This window comes from Tachypleus tridentatus, chromosome 13 (genome assembly GCF_004210375.1).
Source record: "Tachypleus tridentatus isolate NWPU-2018 chromosome 13, ASM421037v1, whole genome shotgun sequence".
NCBI lineage: Eukaryota > Metazoa > Arthropoda > Merostomata > Xiphosura > Limulidae > Tachypleus > Tachypleus tridentatus.
This window is the reverse complement of record NC_134837.1, coordinates 150,153,908-150,176,599: the sequence shown is the minus strand read 5'-3', so window position 1 is coordinate 150,176,599 and position 22,692 is coordinate 150,153,908. Positions and strand designations below refer to the sequence as shown.

Here is a 22,692-nt window from a genome sequence, read left to right as displayed (position 1 = left end):
CACAAATACTTTGCCTAAATAATCTATCAAAGAATTTGTCAGTGTAGTTTTTACATGGTATGAACTTCAGTTTTGTACCTGGTTTTTGAACAAATTTGGTGTTTACTGGAATGTTGTTTTGTTACAAATTTTTTCCAAATGTTGGTTATTTTTTTTGTTGATGTCAGGAACACATGGTATGCAGCAGTATAAGGTTTTGTAGCTTGTTGTATCTTGGGATTTATTGTTATTTGTTGTCGGTCTAGGTGGGTGCATATAATTTTTTCCATGGTTTTCTGAGGAAATTTGTTGATGTTGATGAAGTGTTTTATTTTGTTGATTTCACCATTAATTTTATTGGGTGAGCATAGTTTTGTGGCTCTGTTTATTTAGTTTCTTAATATGTTGAGTGTTTGTTTTCTTTCCTGTGCTGAGTCTCAGAGAATGTATAATCTAGTATGGGTGATTTTTCTGAGTATTTTGGTTTTTAATTGTGTATCAGTTCTTGTGATCTTGAGGTTAAGAAATGCTATTTGGTTAATTTTTCCTGTTCACAGGTGAACATAATGTTGGGGTGTATCGAGTTAACATGACAGAAAAAACTAAGTGTGTGTTCTGTAGATGTGCATCCTGCAATTGTATCATCAACATACCTGTACTACTATAATGGTGGGTGTAAGGCTGAATTGATCACTTGAGTTTCAATTTGTGTCATAAAAATGTTGGCTAGAACTGGTGACATGAGATTCCTTATACTCAGGCCATTTATTTGTATGTAGTTTTGATTATTGAGCATAAAGTTGGTTTTGGTGGTAGTAAATTCTAAGGGTTGCTAAATGGTTACTGGAGATATGTATCAATGGGTTGGGGTCTTGGATATAAAGTTCTAAAGCTATCTTGCAGGCTTCAGTTGTGGGTACTTCTGTGAAGAGGGAGATTACATCAAAACTAACCATTAAGGCTTTATGATTTAGTTGATTAATGGTCACTTGTAAACTCACTCTTTCTTAACCTGAAGATGACAAAGGAAGGTCAAAACACTGTTCTCTCCTTGTCAATAAAAGTGTTAATACCCATACCAGTTGCTCTAAGATACATAATTTATATTAAACTGAGTTATGCAGTTGTGAGTAAAGCAAACAAGTAACTTTAGGAAGTTCATGGATAAAATAAAGAATTTGACTCTGATACTGAGGTTCAGAATACACTTCAGTATTTAATACAACACTTTCTGAATACATTTACAATACATTCCACTGTCTCATTTACTTCAGTAATTATCTTCTCAAATGTTACTCCTCTGAACTCAAACAATATTTCTGAGTTACTATATATTTCCCAACAACTTCAAATTATATTCTTCAATTCAGGAGAGATGACACTGCTTACTTGCTTAAAGCTAGAGCAATGCATATTCTCTATATCTCATAGGAGAAACACTGTCATGACTATTTTGTACCTCATTTTTGGCAGCAGAACTCAACTTCACAACCAACAGCAATTTTGGTAGCAGACTATTTCTGGTTCAACAACTCTTAGAAGACTTGCAGCAGTTCTCTTGGCAGCTAAAAACTTGATTTTACTTGGTCTCTGGCTGAAAACAAGGGTTCTTATAATGATTCTTTTTGGTATTTTTGTGACTTCCCAAATAGTTGGCATGTCTACCTGCAAATAAACCTGCATCATTGGTTGAAGTGTCACAACTCATCATAATTCTTAGGATTAAACACAAAAACTTGTTCACAGTTGACGAGAAAAGAAGATAACTGCCTGTTTGTGTGTGTGTGTGTGTGTGTGTGTGTGTGTGTGTGTGTGTGTGTGTGTGTGTGTATATATATATATACACACACACACATCATCTTAATGTAATCCATCCTACTTTGAAGGTTTTGACTAACTCCTTATCTGGACGCTTTTTCAAGTTAACATAAACATTTCTTGTAGCTTTCTCTGTACTATATGGTCAACAGTCTGTCAATATGTTCCTCATGTCCAGTCACTAATGAAGTTTGCATAAGCAATCTCAACCTTTTTTTATTGTGTTAGTGACAGTATGAGAATATAAACTTGTATTTCTCACCATAAACTTTAATACAGCCTTGGTTTACCATTGACCTACTTCTTGGTCAGACAACATCAATGCATTGGCTAATTCTTGCATAATATTTTGTCACATTACAGCTATACATGCCATTCCTGGTATGCATTCCTCTCTTCTTAAAGCATTGTAAACAACAAAAAAATACCTCAAAATACTGTAATGTTCCACTTATGTAATACAGCATTGGAGTTTAAAGAATGCAAGACCCCTAAATCTTTTTCAGTATCTGTAATAACTTAACCCCATTCATGAAATAATCTTGTTTGGTATTATTAATTTCAGAATGCATAGCCTTGCACTTTTCAATACTAAAATCCAACAATTCCTTTGAATAACCTGTTAAAATCTTGAAACTAGACCTTAACTGTTCAACTGGTCTTTGTACTGAAGTATATTTCTTAGAATCATTAACAAGCATTTGACATGTTGATTTGACATTCATAGGTAAATCATTAATGAACATAGCAAACAAAATCAGTCTGAGCCCTGGGAAACATCACTAATGACCTTCTTCAACCCAGACTTTTCTCCACTGACTGAGACGCATCAAAATCTGTTAACATCAAATGGTGTTCTCTTATCATACAGCAATGTACAGTTTTCCGAAGTCTCGAGTAAATCAGTAAGACATGATCTTCAATCCAATTAGATATTTTCTGTAATGCCATACTCTTTTAAGTAATAGTATTCTATGAGAGACAGAACTGAATGGTTTACTACAGTCAAGAAGCATAACATCAAACGGTGTTCTCTTATCATTCAGCAATATCCGGTTTTCCAAGGTCTCAAGTAAATTAGTAAGACATGAACTTCTTACCTATTGTAAACCTGAAATTATATTTAACCTTTCAAGCTGGTTCATTATCCTTGTTTTATGAATAACTTTTTAAAATAATTTAACCACCTGTGATGTGAGAGAAATTGATCTCGGAGTTGATCTATAATTTGATGCTTCTCGACTCCCTTCTTATGAACTGCAGTCACAGCAGCAGATCTTCAATCATATGGTAGTCTTGCTGATGCTACAGACATGTTAAAAGTCATTGATAAGAGCTTTGCTAGTTGATCTGTTGCTAATTTCATTATCTTTCAATGGATGTTATCAGGTTCCTTGGTTTTGAATTCATTTATCTGGTTTATCAACTAGAACACTCACCTTCATTTACCATCAAACTAAAATTTTGATTTTGCTGTAACTATCATCATATACATTATGTAGTGGTTACTTTCTTCAATGCCAAAAGAAAAAAAAACCATGCAGCCTCACCCAAACTTAAAACACCCTCATCCAATTCTTTCTTAAACACAGATTCAAAATATTCAGTCCTCATGTTGTTTCCTCACTATTCTGTGTCAAATTGCCATTAATTAATTACCCTGTTGACAGATTTTTGATGCCCTTTTTCTGTTTACTTATCTGTAAAAAAATCTATTACTTTTTATATCTTTGATCTATTACTTTTTATCTCTTTGACAAGTTTGTTTCAAATTTAAATTTTTTTCTTTTTGTAGTTCTTGCTTTATTATTTCTCTGCTTTGCATGTCATTTGTAACTTCTAGATTTCCTAAAGTTAAGTCTTTACCAATCACAGATCTTGTCCCTGCCAGCTTTAGCACCCTCTCTATTAAACCATAGGTGTTTAATTTTTTCTTTATTATTGCTGTTATACTTTGGTACATTTACATTAACACAATTACAATATTTAACACTAAAAACAGTCCATGCTTCTTTTACATTTTTGCAAACAATGCATCCCAGTCCAAATCTAACATTAATTTTATGTTATTTTCTTTACATTTGTTCCAATTTAGTTTATCTTGATAGGAGGGATCAGCTATAGCCCAACTAACACCACAACAAAAAACAATCATTACATGGTTACTCTTTCCTAATAGTTCCATAATATTTAGATTACCATTTATACATAGTTTTTCTGCTTTTTCTAAATCCAGAAGACTGGGAAAAATATTTCCCTGAACTCATGTAAATTCAAGAATATGCTGCCAAAACTACCCATCTTCCAAGTACAACAAATCTATAAGAGAATTTGCATTACCCACATCCTACATATTGTCCCAGTCTACATTATTTTAAAAGTCTCCAACAATCAACACGTGCTTATAACTTAAGACACCATTGTTTATCTGCTCATATAGTAAATTATCATTATTAGCTCTAGCAGAACCATGCTTGTACATATGAATATTCTATACATTACCAGTCAGCCAGGTTTCATTAATTACAATATCTGATTTTCACTTATTCTTCTTATCTTTAATTCATTCATCTTATTTAACAGATTTTCAGTATTAGTATACTAGCATGTATTGCTACTTGCTTTAACTGTACTACTACAAACTAGTGATGCAGAGTTGGGACTTAGTGTCTCTGGATTTCCAAAGATTTTTGAGCACTTATTCTAGTCTTAATTTTGCCCACCTCATTATTTCTAACCCTTATATTTATATCACCTTTGCTTTTTCTGTCTTTCAGTTTCTTATAAAATTTCTTTGACATTTCATGTTATTTCATTTTTGGCAGTGGCACTTTTGATAAGTTTGGCAACATTAAGAATTATGTATTTCATCTTTGGATCCAAAAACTTTATGCAGATGGGTATGGACCTAAAGTTGGAATCATCCTTTTCTTTTAACCTATTCTTAATATTTTCTTGATTTGATCAGCTTTTAACTCCAAGTCTTAAAATATACCTTCATGTATGCCACATGTTTAAATCGTAACTCACTAGTCTGATTATCTGTTACATAATCTGGGGCTTGTTTAATACCCAAAATCATAATATTGGCTTTCCTTTTCTCTCTCACAGTATTTATTTAAATACTCATCTACTTTATTCTCTACTGTTTCTTCAATTTTATTCTCAATATCATCTAATCTTCTAGATATTTAATTTTTCTAATAGCTGATAGAACTTTACTAATACAGGATTCAAAATCATCTTACCTTATCTTTAAGGCCAATAGCTTTAAACTCCACCTTACTAACTTTTATACATTTGTTCCTTTGGACAACTTTTGAGCATCTTTTTTGGCAGTTTATCTTTCGTAATTTTTTTTAAACTGCATAAATGATTTTTTTTAGTTTTTGTGAATTTTTTTACAATATCAACATTTCAATTAATTATGATTGCACCCTTATATTCTTTATACCAACCTACTTTTTAGATACTACTTTGATAAATGAATATTAGTTCTAATCATATCATTTGAATTAGAATGTAAAATTGAAAAGTTTGCCAATGTTCCAATTTCCTTTTCTTAACTCACAAACTAAACTCAAATAACTTGATGAATCAGTACTTAAAGTTAACAAAACATTTGCAACTGAAGCCATAATAATTTTGTTTAGTTAAATATTTCAGCTATGTAATAGAAAACTTTGGATAATTCAGAATATATCAAAATGCTAGGATATTGACCATACTTGAAAGCTTAACTATCACAACTAAGCTCAAGTTGATAAAATTCAAGAGTTTGATAACAGGTTCCTTTACACAGTATTCTCTCTCTATTCTAATTAAAAAAACTAATTTTAACATATTATAAGTTTACTGCATTTTTCATAGAAACTATTGATATATTCATTATAATTTATGTATAAACATAGAAGGTTATAAATACAAATTATAGTAAACAATGTTATCAAAGTGGAGTATTATTTTATAGTAGAATTAACTATGAAACAAAATACAAACTCAGGATATTCTCACACTTAAATGATTACTAACGCAGTCGAGACCTATTAAGTGAATGGAAAGAAACAGAGCCAGTAGCAAAGTTGTTACAATTTACTGTATCATATCAGTAAAACATACTTACACACTTTCGTTGGTCCCCTCCAAATAAGTTACACCCTACTGTATTTGGATCTGTAGTCATTAAGTTTCACTTCCAGGTGGGCAGAATTAATTAATTAATGAAATGTATAAAAAATATTTTAAAAGCAATTTCGAGAAAGTTTGTATCAAAACATAAGTTACTTTATTATCTCAAATCATAATGCTATCAAAAATTTCCAGCTCCCATTAGTAATAACACATTACTTAAAATCATTCGTAAACCACCCCACAGAAATTAAACATACTCGCGTGGAATACTCTTGAGAACGAACCAATTCCCGATTTCATATACATATAACAAACGTTATGAAACACAAAACAAGTTACAATTTTTTAAATGTTTCTTGTAAACAATGTGGACATTAAAATATTAAATTATGGTACATGTCGATAATTTTCATATCGTTTTCCTTATAAATCCATACAAGCTTCAATGGATTTGAAAGGGTACACAATAAGTACAACATACACACAATTTTTTTAAGTTTCAAGTACACATGTGAATGATTTACTGACGAACATATCAAACTTAAATTAGTATTACTTACTATTTCAGCTGTTCGTGACACACAGAGGAAATAAAACAGTTAGTTATTCATAGTTACTGATTTCGGCGTATTATAATAAATAATCTGTCTTTACCATCATTAAGTTCAAAGATTGAAATTGAGAGACACTTGCATCTATGTTTTCTAAGAGTTTGAATAATGAGGGACAAGTCCCAAAGAATTTGAAGTCAGCTAATGTAACTTCGATTATGAAGAGAGTTCCCCTGTGTCACAACGGTATGTGTGTAGACTTACAACGATAGGGACTGGGTTTCGATACCTATGGTGGGCAGAGCACAAATAACCCACTGTTTAGCTTTGAGCTTAACTTCAAACAATCAAGCTTTTCAAAAGAGATAATAAATATTGTCCCAGCAACCATAAGCGTATGAGTCTCAAATATATTGTGAGAAAAGTCCTGGAAAGCTTTATAAAGATGTTCTGCAAAGTCAAAACAAAAAAAAAGTTTGGAATTTTATTGAATAATCAACATGATTTCATTAACGAAAAATCTTGCCTTACAAGTCTCTTGTCATTGATTAAAAAGGTTATTGAATATGCAGATAACTGTGAGGATGTAGATTTGATTTGTCTGGATTTTTTGAAAGCCTTTGACAACGTATCACTAAAAGGCTTGTAAAAAGACGATCTGTTTACATGTGAGCAAAAAATTAGCTAACTGGCTAGAAAAGTGGTTGGATGAAAGAAAGCAGAGGATTTTTTTAAATGGAGTTCAGTCAAACTGGATTAAGGTCATAAAAGGGCTAACTCGGTTTCAGTCTTAGGATCTTTGCTCTTTTTTATCTACATAGATGAACGAATAGTTAATAAATTTGCTGGTTATATTAAGGTCTTGCGTGTGAAGAGGATGCTGTTGCTTTACAAAATGATTTAGGTCATTAAGTGAGTTGGACAAATTAATGGCAGATATGTTTTAATTTAGTAAATGCAAGATAATGCATGTGAGTTATCATAATTTAAATTGCAAGTACAATTTGGATGGGAATAAACTTGACAGTTTCATAAAAGAAAGAAAGAGTGAATCAATGGTTAATCAATCTCTTAAACCACTCAGGCAGTCTGCTGTTGTTAGTGGTCAGGTAAATAAGATATTATGTTGTATCTACAGAAATACTGAATTCAAATTTAATTGGTTGTAATTTCATTATATGGGTCACTGATTAGGTCACATTTGGAGAATTGCATTCAGTCTTGGGATTCTTATCTTAAGAAGGACACTAAATTGTTGAAAAGGGTTCAGAGAAGAACTACTAGAATGATGACTGGGATGGAAGAATTGTCACAAAAGGAGAGGATAAGATGAGATTTCTGAAACTGTTTTTTTTTGAAAAAAAAGAGTTAGAGGATATTTGATTGAGGTATTTAAGATTATAAATAAGATTGATAGTGTTGATTTATTATTTTTTCATATTAAACAGTGTTAACAGTAGGACTATGAGACACAAATATACATTTTGGCAAGGTAAGAATCATCTTTAGCTAAGACAATTTTATTTTTCTGACAGAGTGCTTGGCCTCTAGAATGTATTGTCTTCGAGTGTTGTGGAGGTAGTAAACTTAAGTGAGTTTAAGAGAAAGCTTGACAACTATGTGAATAATAGGGACTAGCTTTTACATTTTTATTCTGTTTTCTTTTCAACATTAATTTAGTTGATTGTTTCAGTTTAGTTTAGAAAATGGGACAGTCGAAATGGATCAATAGGACACTTGTTGTTCCCAAACGTTATGTCAAATTAATTCATCAGAGCAGGTTTTGATTAAAGTTTAAGTAGGGCATTCGGTTCGACTGTTACTTAGGAATACTACTACTAATAATGATGATAATAATATCTCACTCTTTTTTTTTTGTTCTGCCAGTTGTACAAAAGTTATTTTTACTTAGTGGCTAATGCGTTAAACTGGTACTGCATCAGAGTAATACTGTTTTTGGGGTAATAAATAAACCGTTACCCAGTTATGAGTTATAAAAAAATTTCATCAGTTGGACGTTTAATTCATAATTTTAAGGCTTTAAACAATATTATTATGTATTATATTTTCAATGTTGTAATTTGTTTTCTTACTAGAGGAAGTTGTGGTTCGCAATGATGATCTTAATGTCGAAAAGTTTAATATAATCTAGAACATCTAGAAATTGACGTCAGAGTGTCTAGTAACTTCAAGGGTGTCAAATAAGTTCATTGTTCAGTGAAGTATCAAACGGATAGTTAAATAGAGTGTACAGTTGTTTACATTTGATAGAGTGGGTCAGTTGTTATGTATAGTTAGTAATACTAAAATCGTTACAAATAATTCTACTAATAATGGTTATTGTATTATTAACAGCAATAAAAATATTCTAGATTGTATTAAAATTTTAGATTTTATTAATAACTTTTGCTTATATCTTTAAATTTACTAGCTTTTTTAGTTAAATATTATTGACTGATGTTACTATACAGTTTTACACCTTTTTTTATAACTACCTAGATGATACCTGTAAATCTCTCACTGACTTATAACTACAGAAGATTGCAAAAATATTTTAATTATTTTATGTTTAATAATGGCTTAGATTGTACCATAATATTTAAAAGAAACGAGCAGAAATTACAATGAGTTCTAACTAAACAGTGAATGTAGCTAATATGTATATTTCTTATTACAAACAATTATTAATCTCACAGTCACAAAATCCAAATTAATATTGCTTTATTTTTAATTTTTTTAACAGTCCAGACTTTAAATTGATAGCCTCCACTGTCTACTCAATGGAACTTAAGCTTGATATGATTAATGAAACAACTTTTTGTGTTATTTTCTTGGCTTAAATATCGTGTTTACTAAGGAACTTAAATATTTATAATAAAATAACATCTTCAGATTTTGCATACACAGCCTTCTTTCTGTTGACAGTATAATTCGTGATAGTTTGATTAAATATGCTATTATTTCACAACTGAAAATACGTATACCAGTCTCTTACAAATACGAATATATTTTATTTCATATTAAAGTATAACTTCAAAATTCAACTTTAATGGTTGTAGCTCTTCCACTAAAATCAATACTTACAGATTAATTTTTAGCAAGTATAATCCTGGACTAAATAAATATATTTTCAATTATATTTAAAAACAAAACAAAACGCAAAGACAATTGTTCCTGTTTTAGAACTTGTTGATTTTCTGTCACCTTATCTGACATTATTCATGTTCAAGGATCGTTTGGACATGTTATAACATGACTTTCGCGATGTAGCGTTCACTTTCAGTTTATAGTCCCAAGAATAGATATTATCCTATCTCTTTTTTCCTATCTTTTTATTAAGTTTATCTGTTTATCTCATTTTTAATTTAAGTACAACAAGACAGGAAAAATCAGTTTCCAAGTGGCTAAAAGATATTTTAGTCTGCAAATACCTGCTATATATATATATATAGTGTATTTATAGTAGTTGCTTTTTTCACTATGCTAAGTTACTTAATGCTCTTTCCTTTGGCGCCTTTCTTTACACTTCTCATTCAAGGAAAAAGATGGAGTGCTTTTGATGATGTATGGTTAGGGAAACTGATCATTTTTATTCATTCTGTATTACTTAACTTTTACGTCTTGTGTTCTATGTCTCTGCTATTGTTATTCTGAAAACTTTAATTTATATTTCGTCCGATTGCTTCCCTTTCCCCAATGACTTTCCATAACCGATTGCAAACAGTGAATGTGAAGTTGAGATTAGGACTTCATGGGTTTAAGAATCTGAGTCCGACCCACTAATAAAAAATTATTCATTTACTATTGCTCATCAGATTCTTACCCGTATATTAGTGCATAACTTAAGAAATTAAATATATTCAACGCTTTTTGAATGATACAATACAGTTATAGACTATTCACAACTTTATATGTTGTTTTATCTTCAATTTTATTTCTATTTGTTTTGTCTTTTTGCATATTTGGATTACATTTTAAGAGTTTATATTTTCACTTCGTTATTTTGTAATTGATGACAATGCAATGGTAAATACTTGCTTCTAACGTTAAAGAAATTAACTATTAAAAACATTGTCAATGTTCTTACTACTATATTGGTGTGTTATTATCATGTGGACTGATTTTATATAAGTATTAGATAGGCCCCCTACTAACAACAGGATTGAAAGAGGAAATTTGAGAGTAATCTGAGTTTGATACCTTGAATGAGTTATAAGTTACATAAAAAATAAGTAGATTGGCCACATTTGATGGACAGTGAAAAGAATTTCTATTTATACTCAAAAACATGTACACGCTTATATAGACAAGTGGGCGATCGTCATTACTAAAATAATGAATAGATAGCCACTTGCTTTCTGTTTATGAATCTCTACCAAACCAGCTCCAATGAAAAATGAAGCCAAGCATAATTATAAGAAACTAAAGATATGTACTGATAGAGGAAACCTCAATTTCTTTGAGTTTACTTAGTGTCACCATATGTATGATTATTCTGTCACATCATACACTAGCTTTAACATACCTACATCATTCACTCGAACAACAAGAGGCACTACAGTCATCAGTTATTTTTCATGACATCTTCTTAGGCAGAGTAAATATTATCTGCTATAGAGAACAAAAGACACATAGACGACTAGAAAAGAGAGAGATTAAAAGACTTTATATATAGAGAATGTGTTTATGCCCAAACTGTATAGAAACAAACTAAGAAAAGGATTTTTAAAAAAATCTATGTTACTAGAAGCAGATAGGAAACATATTATTTGCTTCCATATCACACTTTCCCCTTCCTCTGTTACTGGCTTGTTTTCAAGTTGACAGCCAGAATTAAACTTAAAAGCAATTTTCTTCATTATCGAGGATTGCATTAATTAAATTTTTTTACCCTTAACGACATGTATACGCTGCATGGGTGACAAAACTCTTAAAAAGTGAATTACTCTTGATTACAGTAATACAAAATCAAACTCGTTCTCAGTAATTTACAGCCACATCATATAAGAATAACAGAATAAAACTTTTTAAACTAATTTCAAAATTTCCTACTTCAGAATAAAGTAACAATCAATAAAACCATTGCTCTTACATAACAAAATAAAACATTACATTAAAATATGAATAAAAGAAAATATTTCACAATTCAGCGTTTAATATATATGTGGAAATTTTTAACACTGGAACACATAGCATAAAAATATTCTTTAAGAATGAATACAACATAATAAAACGAACATTGTGTTAATATAATAGTACCCCAAAAAAATTTAACATTGATGACATGTAATAAAACAAACTTTAGCAATGAATATCTCCCCTTCAGAATGGAGTAGTCTAACAAACCACGCCTAAAAGAAAAGACATAAACATTGTACTGAATGACATATATAACAATGTAATGAAAACACAATACAGAAGAATCAAACCCTTTACATAGGTCAAAATATAAACAGCCAATATACAAAAAACCTTCATAATTGGCTCATTGTAATAGCTCTGTTGTATTCCAACCAGTTCAAAACATAACATCACAAACGTTTTCCATAGATGAAACAATTAAAATCAGCACATTGAAATAAGGTCTCTTATCTAAAAAATGAAAACGCAGTTCTGGTAACTATATACATATGTAAATGCTGAAGAATTCCATTAAAATGTTTACATATATACACTGAAAAAAAATGGAAAGTAGCACTGCAGCTTCCTGATGACGGAGTTTTTGCATTGATATTTGTCACGACCGTTCCAATGTTAATGGATCACGAGTTTAATGTCCATCATCTGTTTCACTTCAGCGATGAGGAGACTGACCCTTAGCGCAAATATTCTGGCTGATATCTTCAACCAAATTGTTCTCTCTTCATTATGATGCTCAATTGTGCCAATGACCTATCAACCACAGGAAACTCCTTCAGCAGTATTTAGTAAAAATATGCAGAAAACTACTAGCCAGTTCATGAACAAGACAGACAGAATAACTTAGAATGAGATCCTTTGTAAGAAATATAGATTCCAACGTAAGGTATGAAGAGTACCATTATTCAACATTTAAGCCAAATGTGTAGGATAAAGTAGTTCATAAAGCATGCTTATACCCTCAATTACTATGGTAAGCATTCTTCAAGCATTATGTTTATGAACTTAATGTGTACCTATTTCCCACCTCACCCCTGAGAACATACCCCAAGATATTTTCTGATCTCCAGTCTTCTACAGGTTCATGCTTGACTAACCGTCTGTGGATGTGCTGTTTTTGTTCCCACTCTCTACAAGCACACATCAAACTCTGAATACCAGCTCTTACACATTCAAGCTGACTTGAATTAGGTAACACGAACCATATCTTTGACCATTAGCCTTTACCAACCCTTTCGTTTCCCCTTCTTATTTACTTACATCAAAGTAAAAGTCGTATAATATTTTTTACACGAATTACAAAGGCTTCCCCACGTGGTTGCTACTTTCTGCTTCCTAGCTGGTACCTGTACAGCCTGCATTTTTATGCCTGCATCTTGTAATAAAATAACGTTCAGAATTTTTTCAGTAAAACTATTTACTTACTCATTTTTTTCTATCTACACGATAAAAAATATTCCTTTGACAACCAAATAAAACACTGGGTGCAATGTGATTACATGTTTGGTATGATATGTGTACGAGAAGTAAACAGATTAGATAGTGAAAAAAACCATTGTTTAGATAGCAAAGAAAAAACAAGTATAATATATGTACCTGTATAGACAAGTGGAAGATCGCCCCTACTGCATAAGTGAATAGACAATTTTTTTCTCTTAAGGTGATTCTCTACTGAATTAGTCATGATGAAAATCAAATAAAACTCTAAGACTCTAAAGCTTCATACTGGTACGGGATTTCCTGGTTTGTGATAGCGTCACCATGAGATTGGATTTCTCTCGTAGCATTCGTTGATCTTAACATACAGACATCATTCACTCGGCTAACAAAGGATATTACAGTCATTGACCCTTCCGACACAAACGTAGTGCAAATTCTTCTCGGTCAGAATAAGTATTGTTTACTCTTTATAGAACGAAAAACATAAAAACAACTACAGCATAGAAACTTCAACTACGTAAAAGCTGCATAGAAATTAAATAAATGGAAAAGTTTAAAATATCCTATGTTATTACAAACAGGTAAACGACGCATGGTACGTTTTCGTGTCACAGCAGTACTAAGTAGTGATTCATTTAAGTTTAAACTGCTAAAACAGTTTTAAGTTAAGTTTAATGAACTACTATACTGAATTCGATATTTAAATAAGACGTTGAATGAAAAGATACTTGATATAAAAGTGAAATGTTATGCTTTTTGGTTGGATTAACTGCATTTACGTATAATAAACAAATGCGTATTTTAGCTAGTAAAAATTTAGAAAAGTAGATAGTTATTGCCATTTTCAGTTTCAGTTACAATCATATGAATCGTTTACAAACTTTGGGTCTTCCAGTGGATCAGTGGTAAGTTTACAAAATTAGAACAGTTGGTGAACTGAGCGCAAATAGTTTATTGTGTAGGTTTATCAAACAAAGTTTCGTATGAAAACTCTAATCTATATATGTATGTAAAATAAGTTCATGACCATATACTTTAAGATATATTCCTTACTTCATAAAAACTATAGTTCACTCTTGAAACAAAAAAGTACAAAGTATAATCTCACAAATGTTTCTCAAAAACACGTTAAACCATTTTATCCAATGGTACAACAGTAAAAAGGTAAATCTTCATTTTTTCTAATAGAAATATAATATAATTGTGGTCAAAGCTAAAATCAATGTTATTGTAAATTGCGATGTTTAATATGTGACCCGCAAAGCATTTATAGCTATCTTACATGTTTCGAAATAATGCTAATTAATTTTAACTCTTTAGTACATTGATTTTAATACCGAATATGAAAAAGTATTTCTGGATACTTTAAGGCTGTTTTATAAGATGTTTAGGATAAATGTTTGTTAAACTTTAAGATATTTTACTATTTCAACCGCTCTAACGGTAATGATTTGATTGGTTGAAATTACTTAGATATTTTTGCCAATTTGAATTTTTCGTGAATGTATGTGTTACAAAGGGTCCCATGAAAAGCAGTGAATTACAAACAATTCATATGTTTTATTTAATTTCAAAACTGCACAATGGGTTTTGTCCATCGCAAGGATAAAACATAGAATTTTAGTGATATATATATATACAAGGTGAGCCATAAGTAAGCTCTCGTATATTGCAGTGTAAATGAATTATCAAAGAGTTTATTTACGTAAACCTGCAAACATTAAGTTACTTTTAAGCTAGGAACGATCGGTTTATTACAAAATACAGCTGGTGAATGCATATAGCATGAAACAAATAAAATACTTCATTTTATAGACTTTGATATATAAAATACTGTATACTTATAATATATGCTATGAAAATAAAAGTAAACCCATATAGATAGTGCCTAGACAGTTTATTAGTCGCTCTCTTCTGCTAGCCACATATGCGTAGGATACTTCAGTTACTTGCATGTGTAAAATAAATTGACAATATGATATGCGGGATAATTGCTTGAGATAAGAAAATCCAGAAATATATACATATCATAATTAAATTGTAAGATAATGGATAAAATTAGAGATCGCTACAATTTTGAGAGTTGCATTTGCTTGTCTAATGGAATATTTTAAACAAAGACTTTTTTAGGTAAAATCGGTAACTAGGAGTTGCCAACAGTAGCAATCGAAAAGGAATTCATTTGCTGCTAGAGAATATTCTGTTCGTTAATCACTGGTGACAGGCCGAGAAAAAAAATTCGTTTAAAGACTTGAAAAGAGCACCAGATGTAAAATTTTGTCCCTTTGGAACAGTTCAAGATTAGATCTTATCATGCAAACAATGATGAAGCTCTTCCTAAAGACTGAAATACAGGTACTTGTTATTATCAGTAACTGACCTTACGTTGTATGGTATATCAAGTTTTGTACAAGTTGACGATACCTTTCATGCGCTAATCAAACTGAAATACAAAATTATTAGATATCACTGCTGACTTGATAAAAAAAATCTGCACCAAATTTGAAAGTCTAAAAAAACTGGTATTATGAATCTTAGAGTACCGCCAGAATATCACTAGCGTATGTAAAAAACATTTTAAAAACTGCCTTATGGCGGCCGATAACCATACTAATACAATCTCACAAGAAAAACAGAAAAATACAATTTCGTTAGTCATATAGCGGGTGAAGTAAACTAGTGAGTCACGTTTCAGTTTTACACTTAGCAATAAAGTAAAAGTGTGAAGAAAACCATACAACTTACTTTACTATGGATGTAGTGTTTAGAAAGGGAAGTTGCTAGAGATGGCGTAGTGCTGTGGATAAATTTTTCGTATGAAAGGTTGGGTTGTTTGATTATTTTAGGATAATAAATAACATTGAGTTTATTTGAAATTAGGTACAAAGCAATACTCTATCTGTGCTCTGCCCACCACGGGTATCGAAACCAGGATTTTAGCGTTGTTAGTCCACAAACATACCGCTGTGCTACCGGGGGATATAACATTGAAAGTATAGTTTTTATTTTTGTCTATATTGTCTTCCTCACAACTACATTTCTATCCTGATGGAAAAGTCCTCCCGTGGGACAATAGTAAGTTTACAGCCTAACACTGTTGAACTCCGCGGTAGATACAGCAAACATCTTAATGTGGTTTTGCGCTAAAAGTAATAAAGAGACGACTAATCTTCAAAGCAAATAATGTAAAAATGCACCTCTCCTCTCTTATTTAAAAGTACGTGTGTATTTTTCTTTATAGCAAAGCCACATTAGGCTGTCTGCTGTATCCACCGAGGAGAAAATCGAACTCCTGATTTTAGCGTTGTAAGTCCATAAGTTACCACCGTGCCAGTGGGGGACATCTCAAAGTAGCTCAAAAAGCAAGACAGCAATGGCAATCGTTTTCTTGAAAAACACATTCTCTGCATCTTTACCTGACGATATACCTCGCTGAATGAGTACAATAAAAAACATGTTTAAATTCAGCATCTGCATGAAACATCAAACCCTTTCAACCCGTTATCAAGGTGAAAAGTGGTTCAGCCTGATATTAAATAGGAGTTCCATTAAAGCTACTAGTCAGTGTAACTTGTACCTTTGACATCGACATGATTGCTCAAAACAAGCGTATACACTTTTAAAGTCTCTGGTAACGCCTATCTTCTCTCCTTGTGGCCGTTTCTAGTTTATTAGTGAAAGACTAAATGAAAGGCAGATAGTCTTGGGCTACTATTTTACTATCACCTTATAATGTTCTCACGGCTGAAAGGCTACGAGGATTCGAACCTGCAACTAGAGTTGTTGAATTTGTTTTGATAGCTTAATATTTTAAAATTTAAATTAAGCATTGTCTCCTCGTGCTTCCTAGTGGTAAGATTCATTCAGGAGCACTCAGTTTACTTTTGTTTCAACAACCAATACTAAATTTGAAACATATATAACACAGATCTAAGAAAAAAGCAGGTTTACAGTGGTTTTATTATCTAAATTCTTTAAAGCGTGTGTTGTTTATAGTTACGCTTAAGTAATCCATTTTTAGTTGATTTCGTATTTCTTACTGATTAATAAATGTGAATACAGAAATTAATATAAAAGAAATAAATTTAGCTGTATTTTTGTTGTTGTTCTAATTTTGTCTGTCATCGACGCTCTTGCCTTGTTTTCTGGCAAACAAAACTGAATATTGTACATTATTAAAAAAATTTAATTTTATATTTGATTGACACCGTGTGAGGAAGTAGATGATTAAGCTTTGGATCTCGAAAATTCATGTATAGCCATCCTTAATTTTGAACAACTGAAGAGAGGGAAGGTAGTCAGCCAGCAGCATCTGTTGCCACAATAATAGGATTGACTGTCACTTTTATAACATGTTCAAAGCTCAAAGTGTGAAACGTGTTCAGTGAAGCATGTCTCGAAACCTAAATTCTTTGATCAACAGTTCAACACACCAACAACTAGGCCACGTTCGATCTTTTATATTTATTTTGTCCTGCAGTTATTTATTTACTTGTGTGATGAACCACTTAATAAAATTGATGTTTCAAGATAACACACATACTACGAATAACTTTAATTTTTTCGGAAGCAACTGAATTACAAGTTTCAAAACCTTTAATGATTTTGTATTTCATTTTAAGATTTAGCCTAACGAAAATGTTCAACGACATAATTGATTTTAAACAGTTACGACTCTTTATTGAACTTATTAGTGTTAACTCAGAGTGTCACTGACCTACTAAAGTTGTTTAAAAACCTTTTCAATTGTAATTTAACTTTACAACTTTTATCTAAACCTACTTCTTTGATGTCGGGTATCGACTATCAAGTAAGAACTTTGCAATAATTTACCACTATTCATCATGAATGAAAATCTCATTAATTTTAGAATATCGTGAGTAATATTTGACAAAGAAATTTTATTCATATTACTTAATATAAACGTCTTAAATGAACAAAGGTTGCCGTTACGTTTATTATAATTATGGTCTGATTGACATTGGAGATGTGGTATTCTTAGGTATATTCAATTCTCGTTTCGAAAATAATGAGAAATAAGAGAAGAAACGGCCAGGATGCTTAATACAGAGTTGAAACTGAAACTTTAGCTAGATTGAGTTAAAGCTAAGAGATAGTATACAATGTTAAACAAAGTTAAAACACTAACTAGTGCACCAAGTGTTGGAGAGTTGTTTTAGAATACAGAAAACAACTTTGGAATTTTATATTTAGCATTGAGATGTTTCTGTTCAAAACCGACAGGATAGGATATTGTATATAAAAACGATAAAATCATTCCTCTCACATCACAGATGCTACCCACATCATTGGTAGTAAAAAATTAAATCTAGGTCTCCACCAATATCTTTCACGAGAAAAGCCAATAACATCTAAATGGAATTAACTCCTTGACTAGCAAGAGAAATCAGACCAGTTCCACACAAGGTAGATTTTCTTTTTGAGAGTATCTGTAAGGACTCTAAAAGCTAATAACAAATATGTTTTTCTTTTTAAGTACCACATTCCACTCTTCCTTTTTCAAGCTTTACTTGGCGATCCATAATATTGAACCTTACATCCAATATAATGTTTGAAAAACACCTAACATCTCGAATAAACTGTGCTTCTATAGTCACTTGATAAAACACATGTTATTACTTGTGCTCAAGACAAACAAGCATTACCTTCAAGAACTTCAACATCACAATAACAAAAATAACTAAAAGTTATAATAAAAAACAAGTATTAAACAGAATACTAGAATACAAATCAAACTGTAATACCATACAATAACATAACATTCTCACATTGCCACATTATAATATTACAAAAATCATTCCTTTAACATATAAAACCTAATGAAGTGCAATATTGCAAGAACCTTGATTAAGAAAACTAAAATACAATACAAATATATATTGGAAGTTAAATTACAATACAAAAAATATATATCACCTAAAAATTTAAACAACAAAATCACAGAAAGTAAAAGAAAGGGCTTAACATAGATACAAATATATAAAATAATATGTAAACATAAATCACAAATGTAGCTATATATCACATAAAACTGCACAAGGAGAAAGATCGCTCTAAAAAGTTACAAAAGTTATTCATATCGTGTGTCAAATCAATAACTCTTGGACAATGATCATAATGACACGAAAAACACAAAAGATACTAGCATTAACAAACATTAATAACCTTATCACGAAATATATATCGTTTATAATGCATAAACTAAGTACTGTAATATAACATAACAACACCAATATGTTATAAATATTACTATGTATATATATATATACATACATATTGATACAAGTAATCACGTCTAAATTCAGTGAAACACGAATTAAAACATAAAAGGGTTTAATGTGGTGATTGTTGCATTACAAACGCAAGACTAGAACGCTCTCATTTAATTATATAGAACATATTTATATACACTAAGGTTGGTAAAAAGTAAAGTCCATCTTAGCATGGAATAAAATGTCACGTACAAACTTAGTTGAAAATAAATATTACCAAACATTTTACCAAGTATTCACAAATATTTACAGAACATGATATGCATGCAGGATGACTGTAAAGTTAATTCATGTATTCCAGTGCTTATAGCTCTCAAATGAAGCTACAAACACCAATTTATTGAACCATGATAACATAAGGCTCCATTCCGACTGTTGATCAACCAACTCACACAGTTACTTTTAAGTCCTAGAGGGGCATCTCAACAAATGGATGTGGATTGGATCCCCCGAGATATAAAAAACGTGAATATTCACTTGGACGTGGAGGTGAAAGTGGGCTTCGTCGCTCTATAAAAATTGTCAAGCCAGTTGTTATGTACTTGAATAAATGCAATGAATTCCAGGGCAAAATTCATCTGCTTCTTTAAACTGATAAGAAATAATTTCTATAGACTTCTAAGAAAACAGTCCATGCAGTCTTCCATGTCCAATGGTGCATGGAAATAACTTTAGTGTCATGCACATCACCTTCCACACAGTTTGTCGGGATTGGCTAATAGACCTGCTGACTCAACTAATGCTGCATTATCTTTTTTAACATATTTTTTATAGTTTAGGAATTACAAATAACACAATGCATGAAAACACGTTATAACCATTCTATTTGCTGTTCGTTTATTATTGTTGAGCACACAAAGCTACACAATTAGCTATTTGTGATGTGTCTACTGCATGTATTAAAACCAAGATTTTAGGATTATAAGTATTTAGACTTACAACTGAGATATTGAGGAACAAACATTTTGAAAACAGAACTGTAAAATGTTTATGTGAAATGCAATATATATATATACATATATAATAAAACAAATAGACTTCAGAACTTTATTAATGTCATACTGCACATTTTCCAAAGAAAAAGTAAAAAGTGACTGGCAACCAACAGTTAGACCGTTCTACATAATACACTGAAAGAGAAATGAAAGAAAATAAAGTTGTTGTTTTGAATTAAGTACAAAGCAACACAATGGACGATCTGTGCTCTCCCCACCACGGGTATCGAAACCCGGTTTTTAGCGTTGTAAGTCCACAGACATACCGCTGAACTACTGGGGGGCGAAAATAATAATAATAATAAAAGAATGAAACCCTTTTACAGTTTAAACATAAAATAACTCTCATATATGTTATACAATAAATAATGCAACCCTTAAAATAATACGAAATACTGATTATTGTATATTGATGAATAATTACAACGAAATGTATATACTTGCACAATCTCTCTTAGTATGATATAACATATCTGAAAATAAGCTTTTCAAGTGAGTGGTAGGTTTACTTTCACGGAGACAGTTTTCCGTATTATCTTCCATGACTTTGACAAGTCTCTATTGGTTTTGCTCTTTTCAAACCTGACAACTACGAAACGTCCTTGTTCCTTAAGCATCATTCTTGATACTTGAGCACATAGTTGTATCGATCAATAGATAAGTTTAATCCACTTGAGAAAATAATCAATAACAACTAGCACATACCAGTTACTTTGTTATGTCTTCAGGGAAGAACCAGTTAAATCCAGATTTTGTTTTTCAATTTCAACCAGTTTTCTTCTGGGCAAAACACATAAAGTATTTACGCATTGCTCGGTGTCTCGACATCAATGCAGTCAGAAAAACAGATATTCTACGTTATCACGTAAACAACGTTCTGGTAACCTTCAGTTCTTAAAACATGCAAACACTGAATTACCTCCTTGTGGACCATTATATGTCGCAAAAATTAAAAATCGTGTCTTGATGGCTAATAATAACAGTATAGAACACAATCATTTCTTCAGAACTGATCATATAAGTGCCACAAGTTCATTTGTTCTCATTACATATCTCAATCTGAAGCAGTTATGCTTCTCCTTGCTAAATGGAAAGTACTGCCCAAGCTATTTCTGGGACCTTCAGATGTTCTTCCCGGATCTTTTGCATCGTCATTCATTGGTGTCTATCTAACTAGAATCAATACATACTGTATATTTCTACACTAATGCTGCTGAACTAGCTTTCACTGTCATTTGGCGTCTAGGACTAGAATAATATACAAATAGAAAATTCCACCATTTGGCAAGACAAGTCATCAGTGTTTCCATGTTGCAGACTAAGTCATTCAAGTGCAAGAAGTTTTTTTTTAATTTCGCGCAAAACTACTAGAGGGCTATCTGTGCTAGCCGTCCTTAATTTAGCAGTGTAAAACTAGACGGAAGGCAGCTAGTCATCACCACCCACCGCCAACTCTTGGGCTACTCTTTTACCAACGAATTGTGGGATTGACCGTCACATTATAACGCACCTACGGCTGAAAGGGCGAGCATGTTTGGTGCGATGGGGATTCGAACCCGCGATCCTTATATTACGAGTCGAACGCTTTAACCCACCTGGTCATGCTGGGCCAAGAAAATTCTACTCTGGCAGTGTTGTGACCTAATGTGCAATCAAGCTTTTCCATATTTGGTTTATTATTAATGTCTAATATACACTAGAAGGAAATGAGATAGCATTTTTAACCAAATAAAATATATAGTTGAACTGAATGATAGGAAGTGTGTTTAATATTAAACTTAAATCTCTGCTCACAAATAGTATTAAAACCCAGTTTTCGGTGTTATGAGCTTTCTTACTTACAAATGAGCGGCTGAGAAGCATGATAAAAGGAGTAAAATACATAAACGATAAAGAAAACAATAACTAAACATAAAATAGAAATTGCTACCTTGTATGAAAACAAGGAGAAACAAACATTATATCAACATGAGTAAATAACACCAGAAAAAAAAAACCATTGTAATAAGCAGAATAAAATTTAGCAACTTAAAGTGATGAAACAGAAAAACAATGAGTTTAAGTGTTTTCTTATAGCAAAGCCACATCGGGCTATCTGCTGAGCCCACCGAGGGGAATCGAACGCCTGATCCTAGCGTTGTAAATCCGTAGACATACCGCTGTACTAGCGGGGAGCGAAAACAAACAGATTTGTATTTGATGCAAGAAAACCTATGCTTTAAATCGCACTAAGTCAGTAAATTGAAATAAAAAATGAACATAGTCACTAACTAAAAAATAACTTTTAACGGAAAGAAATATATAGATAAAGTTTTACAGCAGTTTTGAATCCATTAGGATTGGATA

General features: G+C 31.6%; 1 protein-coding gene and 1 long non-coding RNA gene across 8 annotated transcripts in view; both read right to left on the bottom strand.

Annotated features, from left to right (window-relative positions):
• The window catches only part of LOC143239320 (cyclic AMP receptor-like protein A), a 50,805-nt gene extending 44,592 nt beyond the window's left edge, over window positions 1–6,213 (bottom strand). For 5 of the 6 annotated variants that reach the window (XM_076480286.1, XM_076480288.1, XM_076480287.1 and 2 more), the window contains exon 1: window positions 5,921–6,212. In XM_076480286.1, coding sequence (XP_076336401.1) covers window positions 5,921–5,980 — 60 coding nt within the window. In that variant the 5' untranslated portion in view covers window positions 5,981–6,212. Of the gene's footprint in view, window positions 1–5,920 lie in introns of all 6 variants that reach the window. The other variant, XM_076480290.1, reaches the window with a different exon arrangement.
• Window positions 1,042–5,900, bottom strand: LOC143239324 (uncharacterized). 2 transcript variants are annotated; one of them, XR_013021122.1, is made up of 3 exons: window positions 5,797–5,900; window positions 5,046–5,161; window positions 1,042–1,644 (listed from the first exon to the last, which is right to left on the bottom strand). It is a non-coding gene; the product is annotated as an uncharacterized LOC143239324 (long non-coding RNA). The 2 variants fall into 2 exon arrangements; XR_013021121.1 differs by having other exon boundaries at window positions 5,812–5,899.
• Window positions 6,214–22,692: the final 16,479 nt, after the last annotated feature.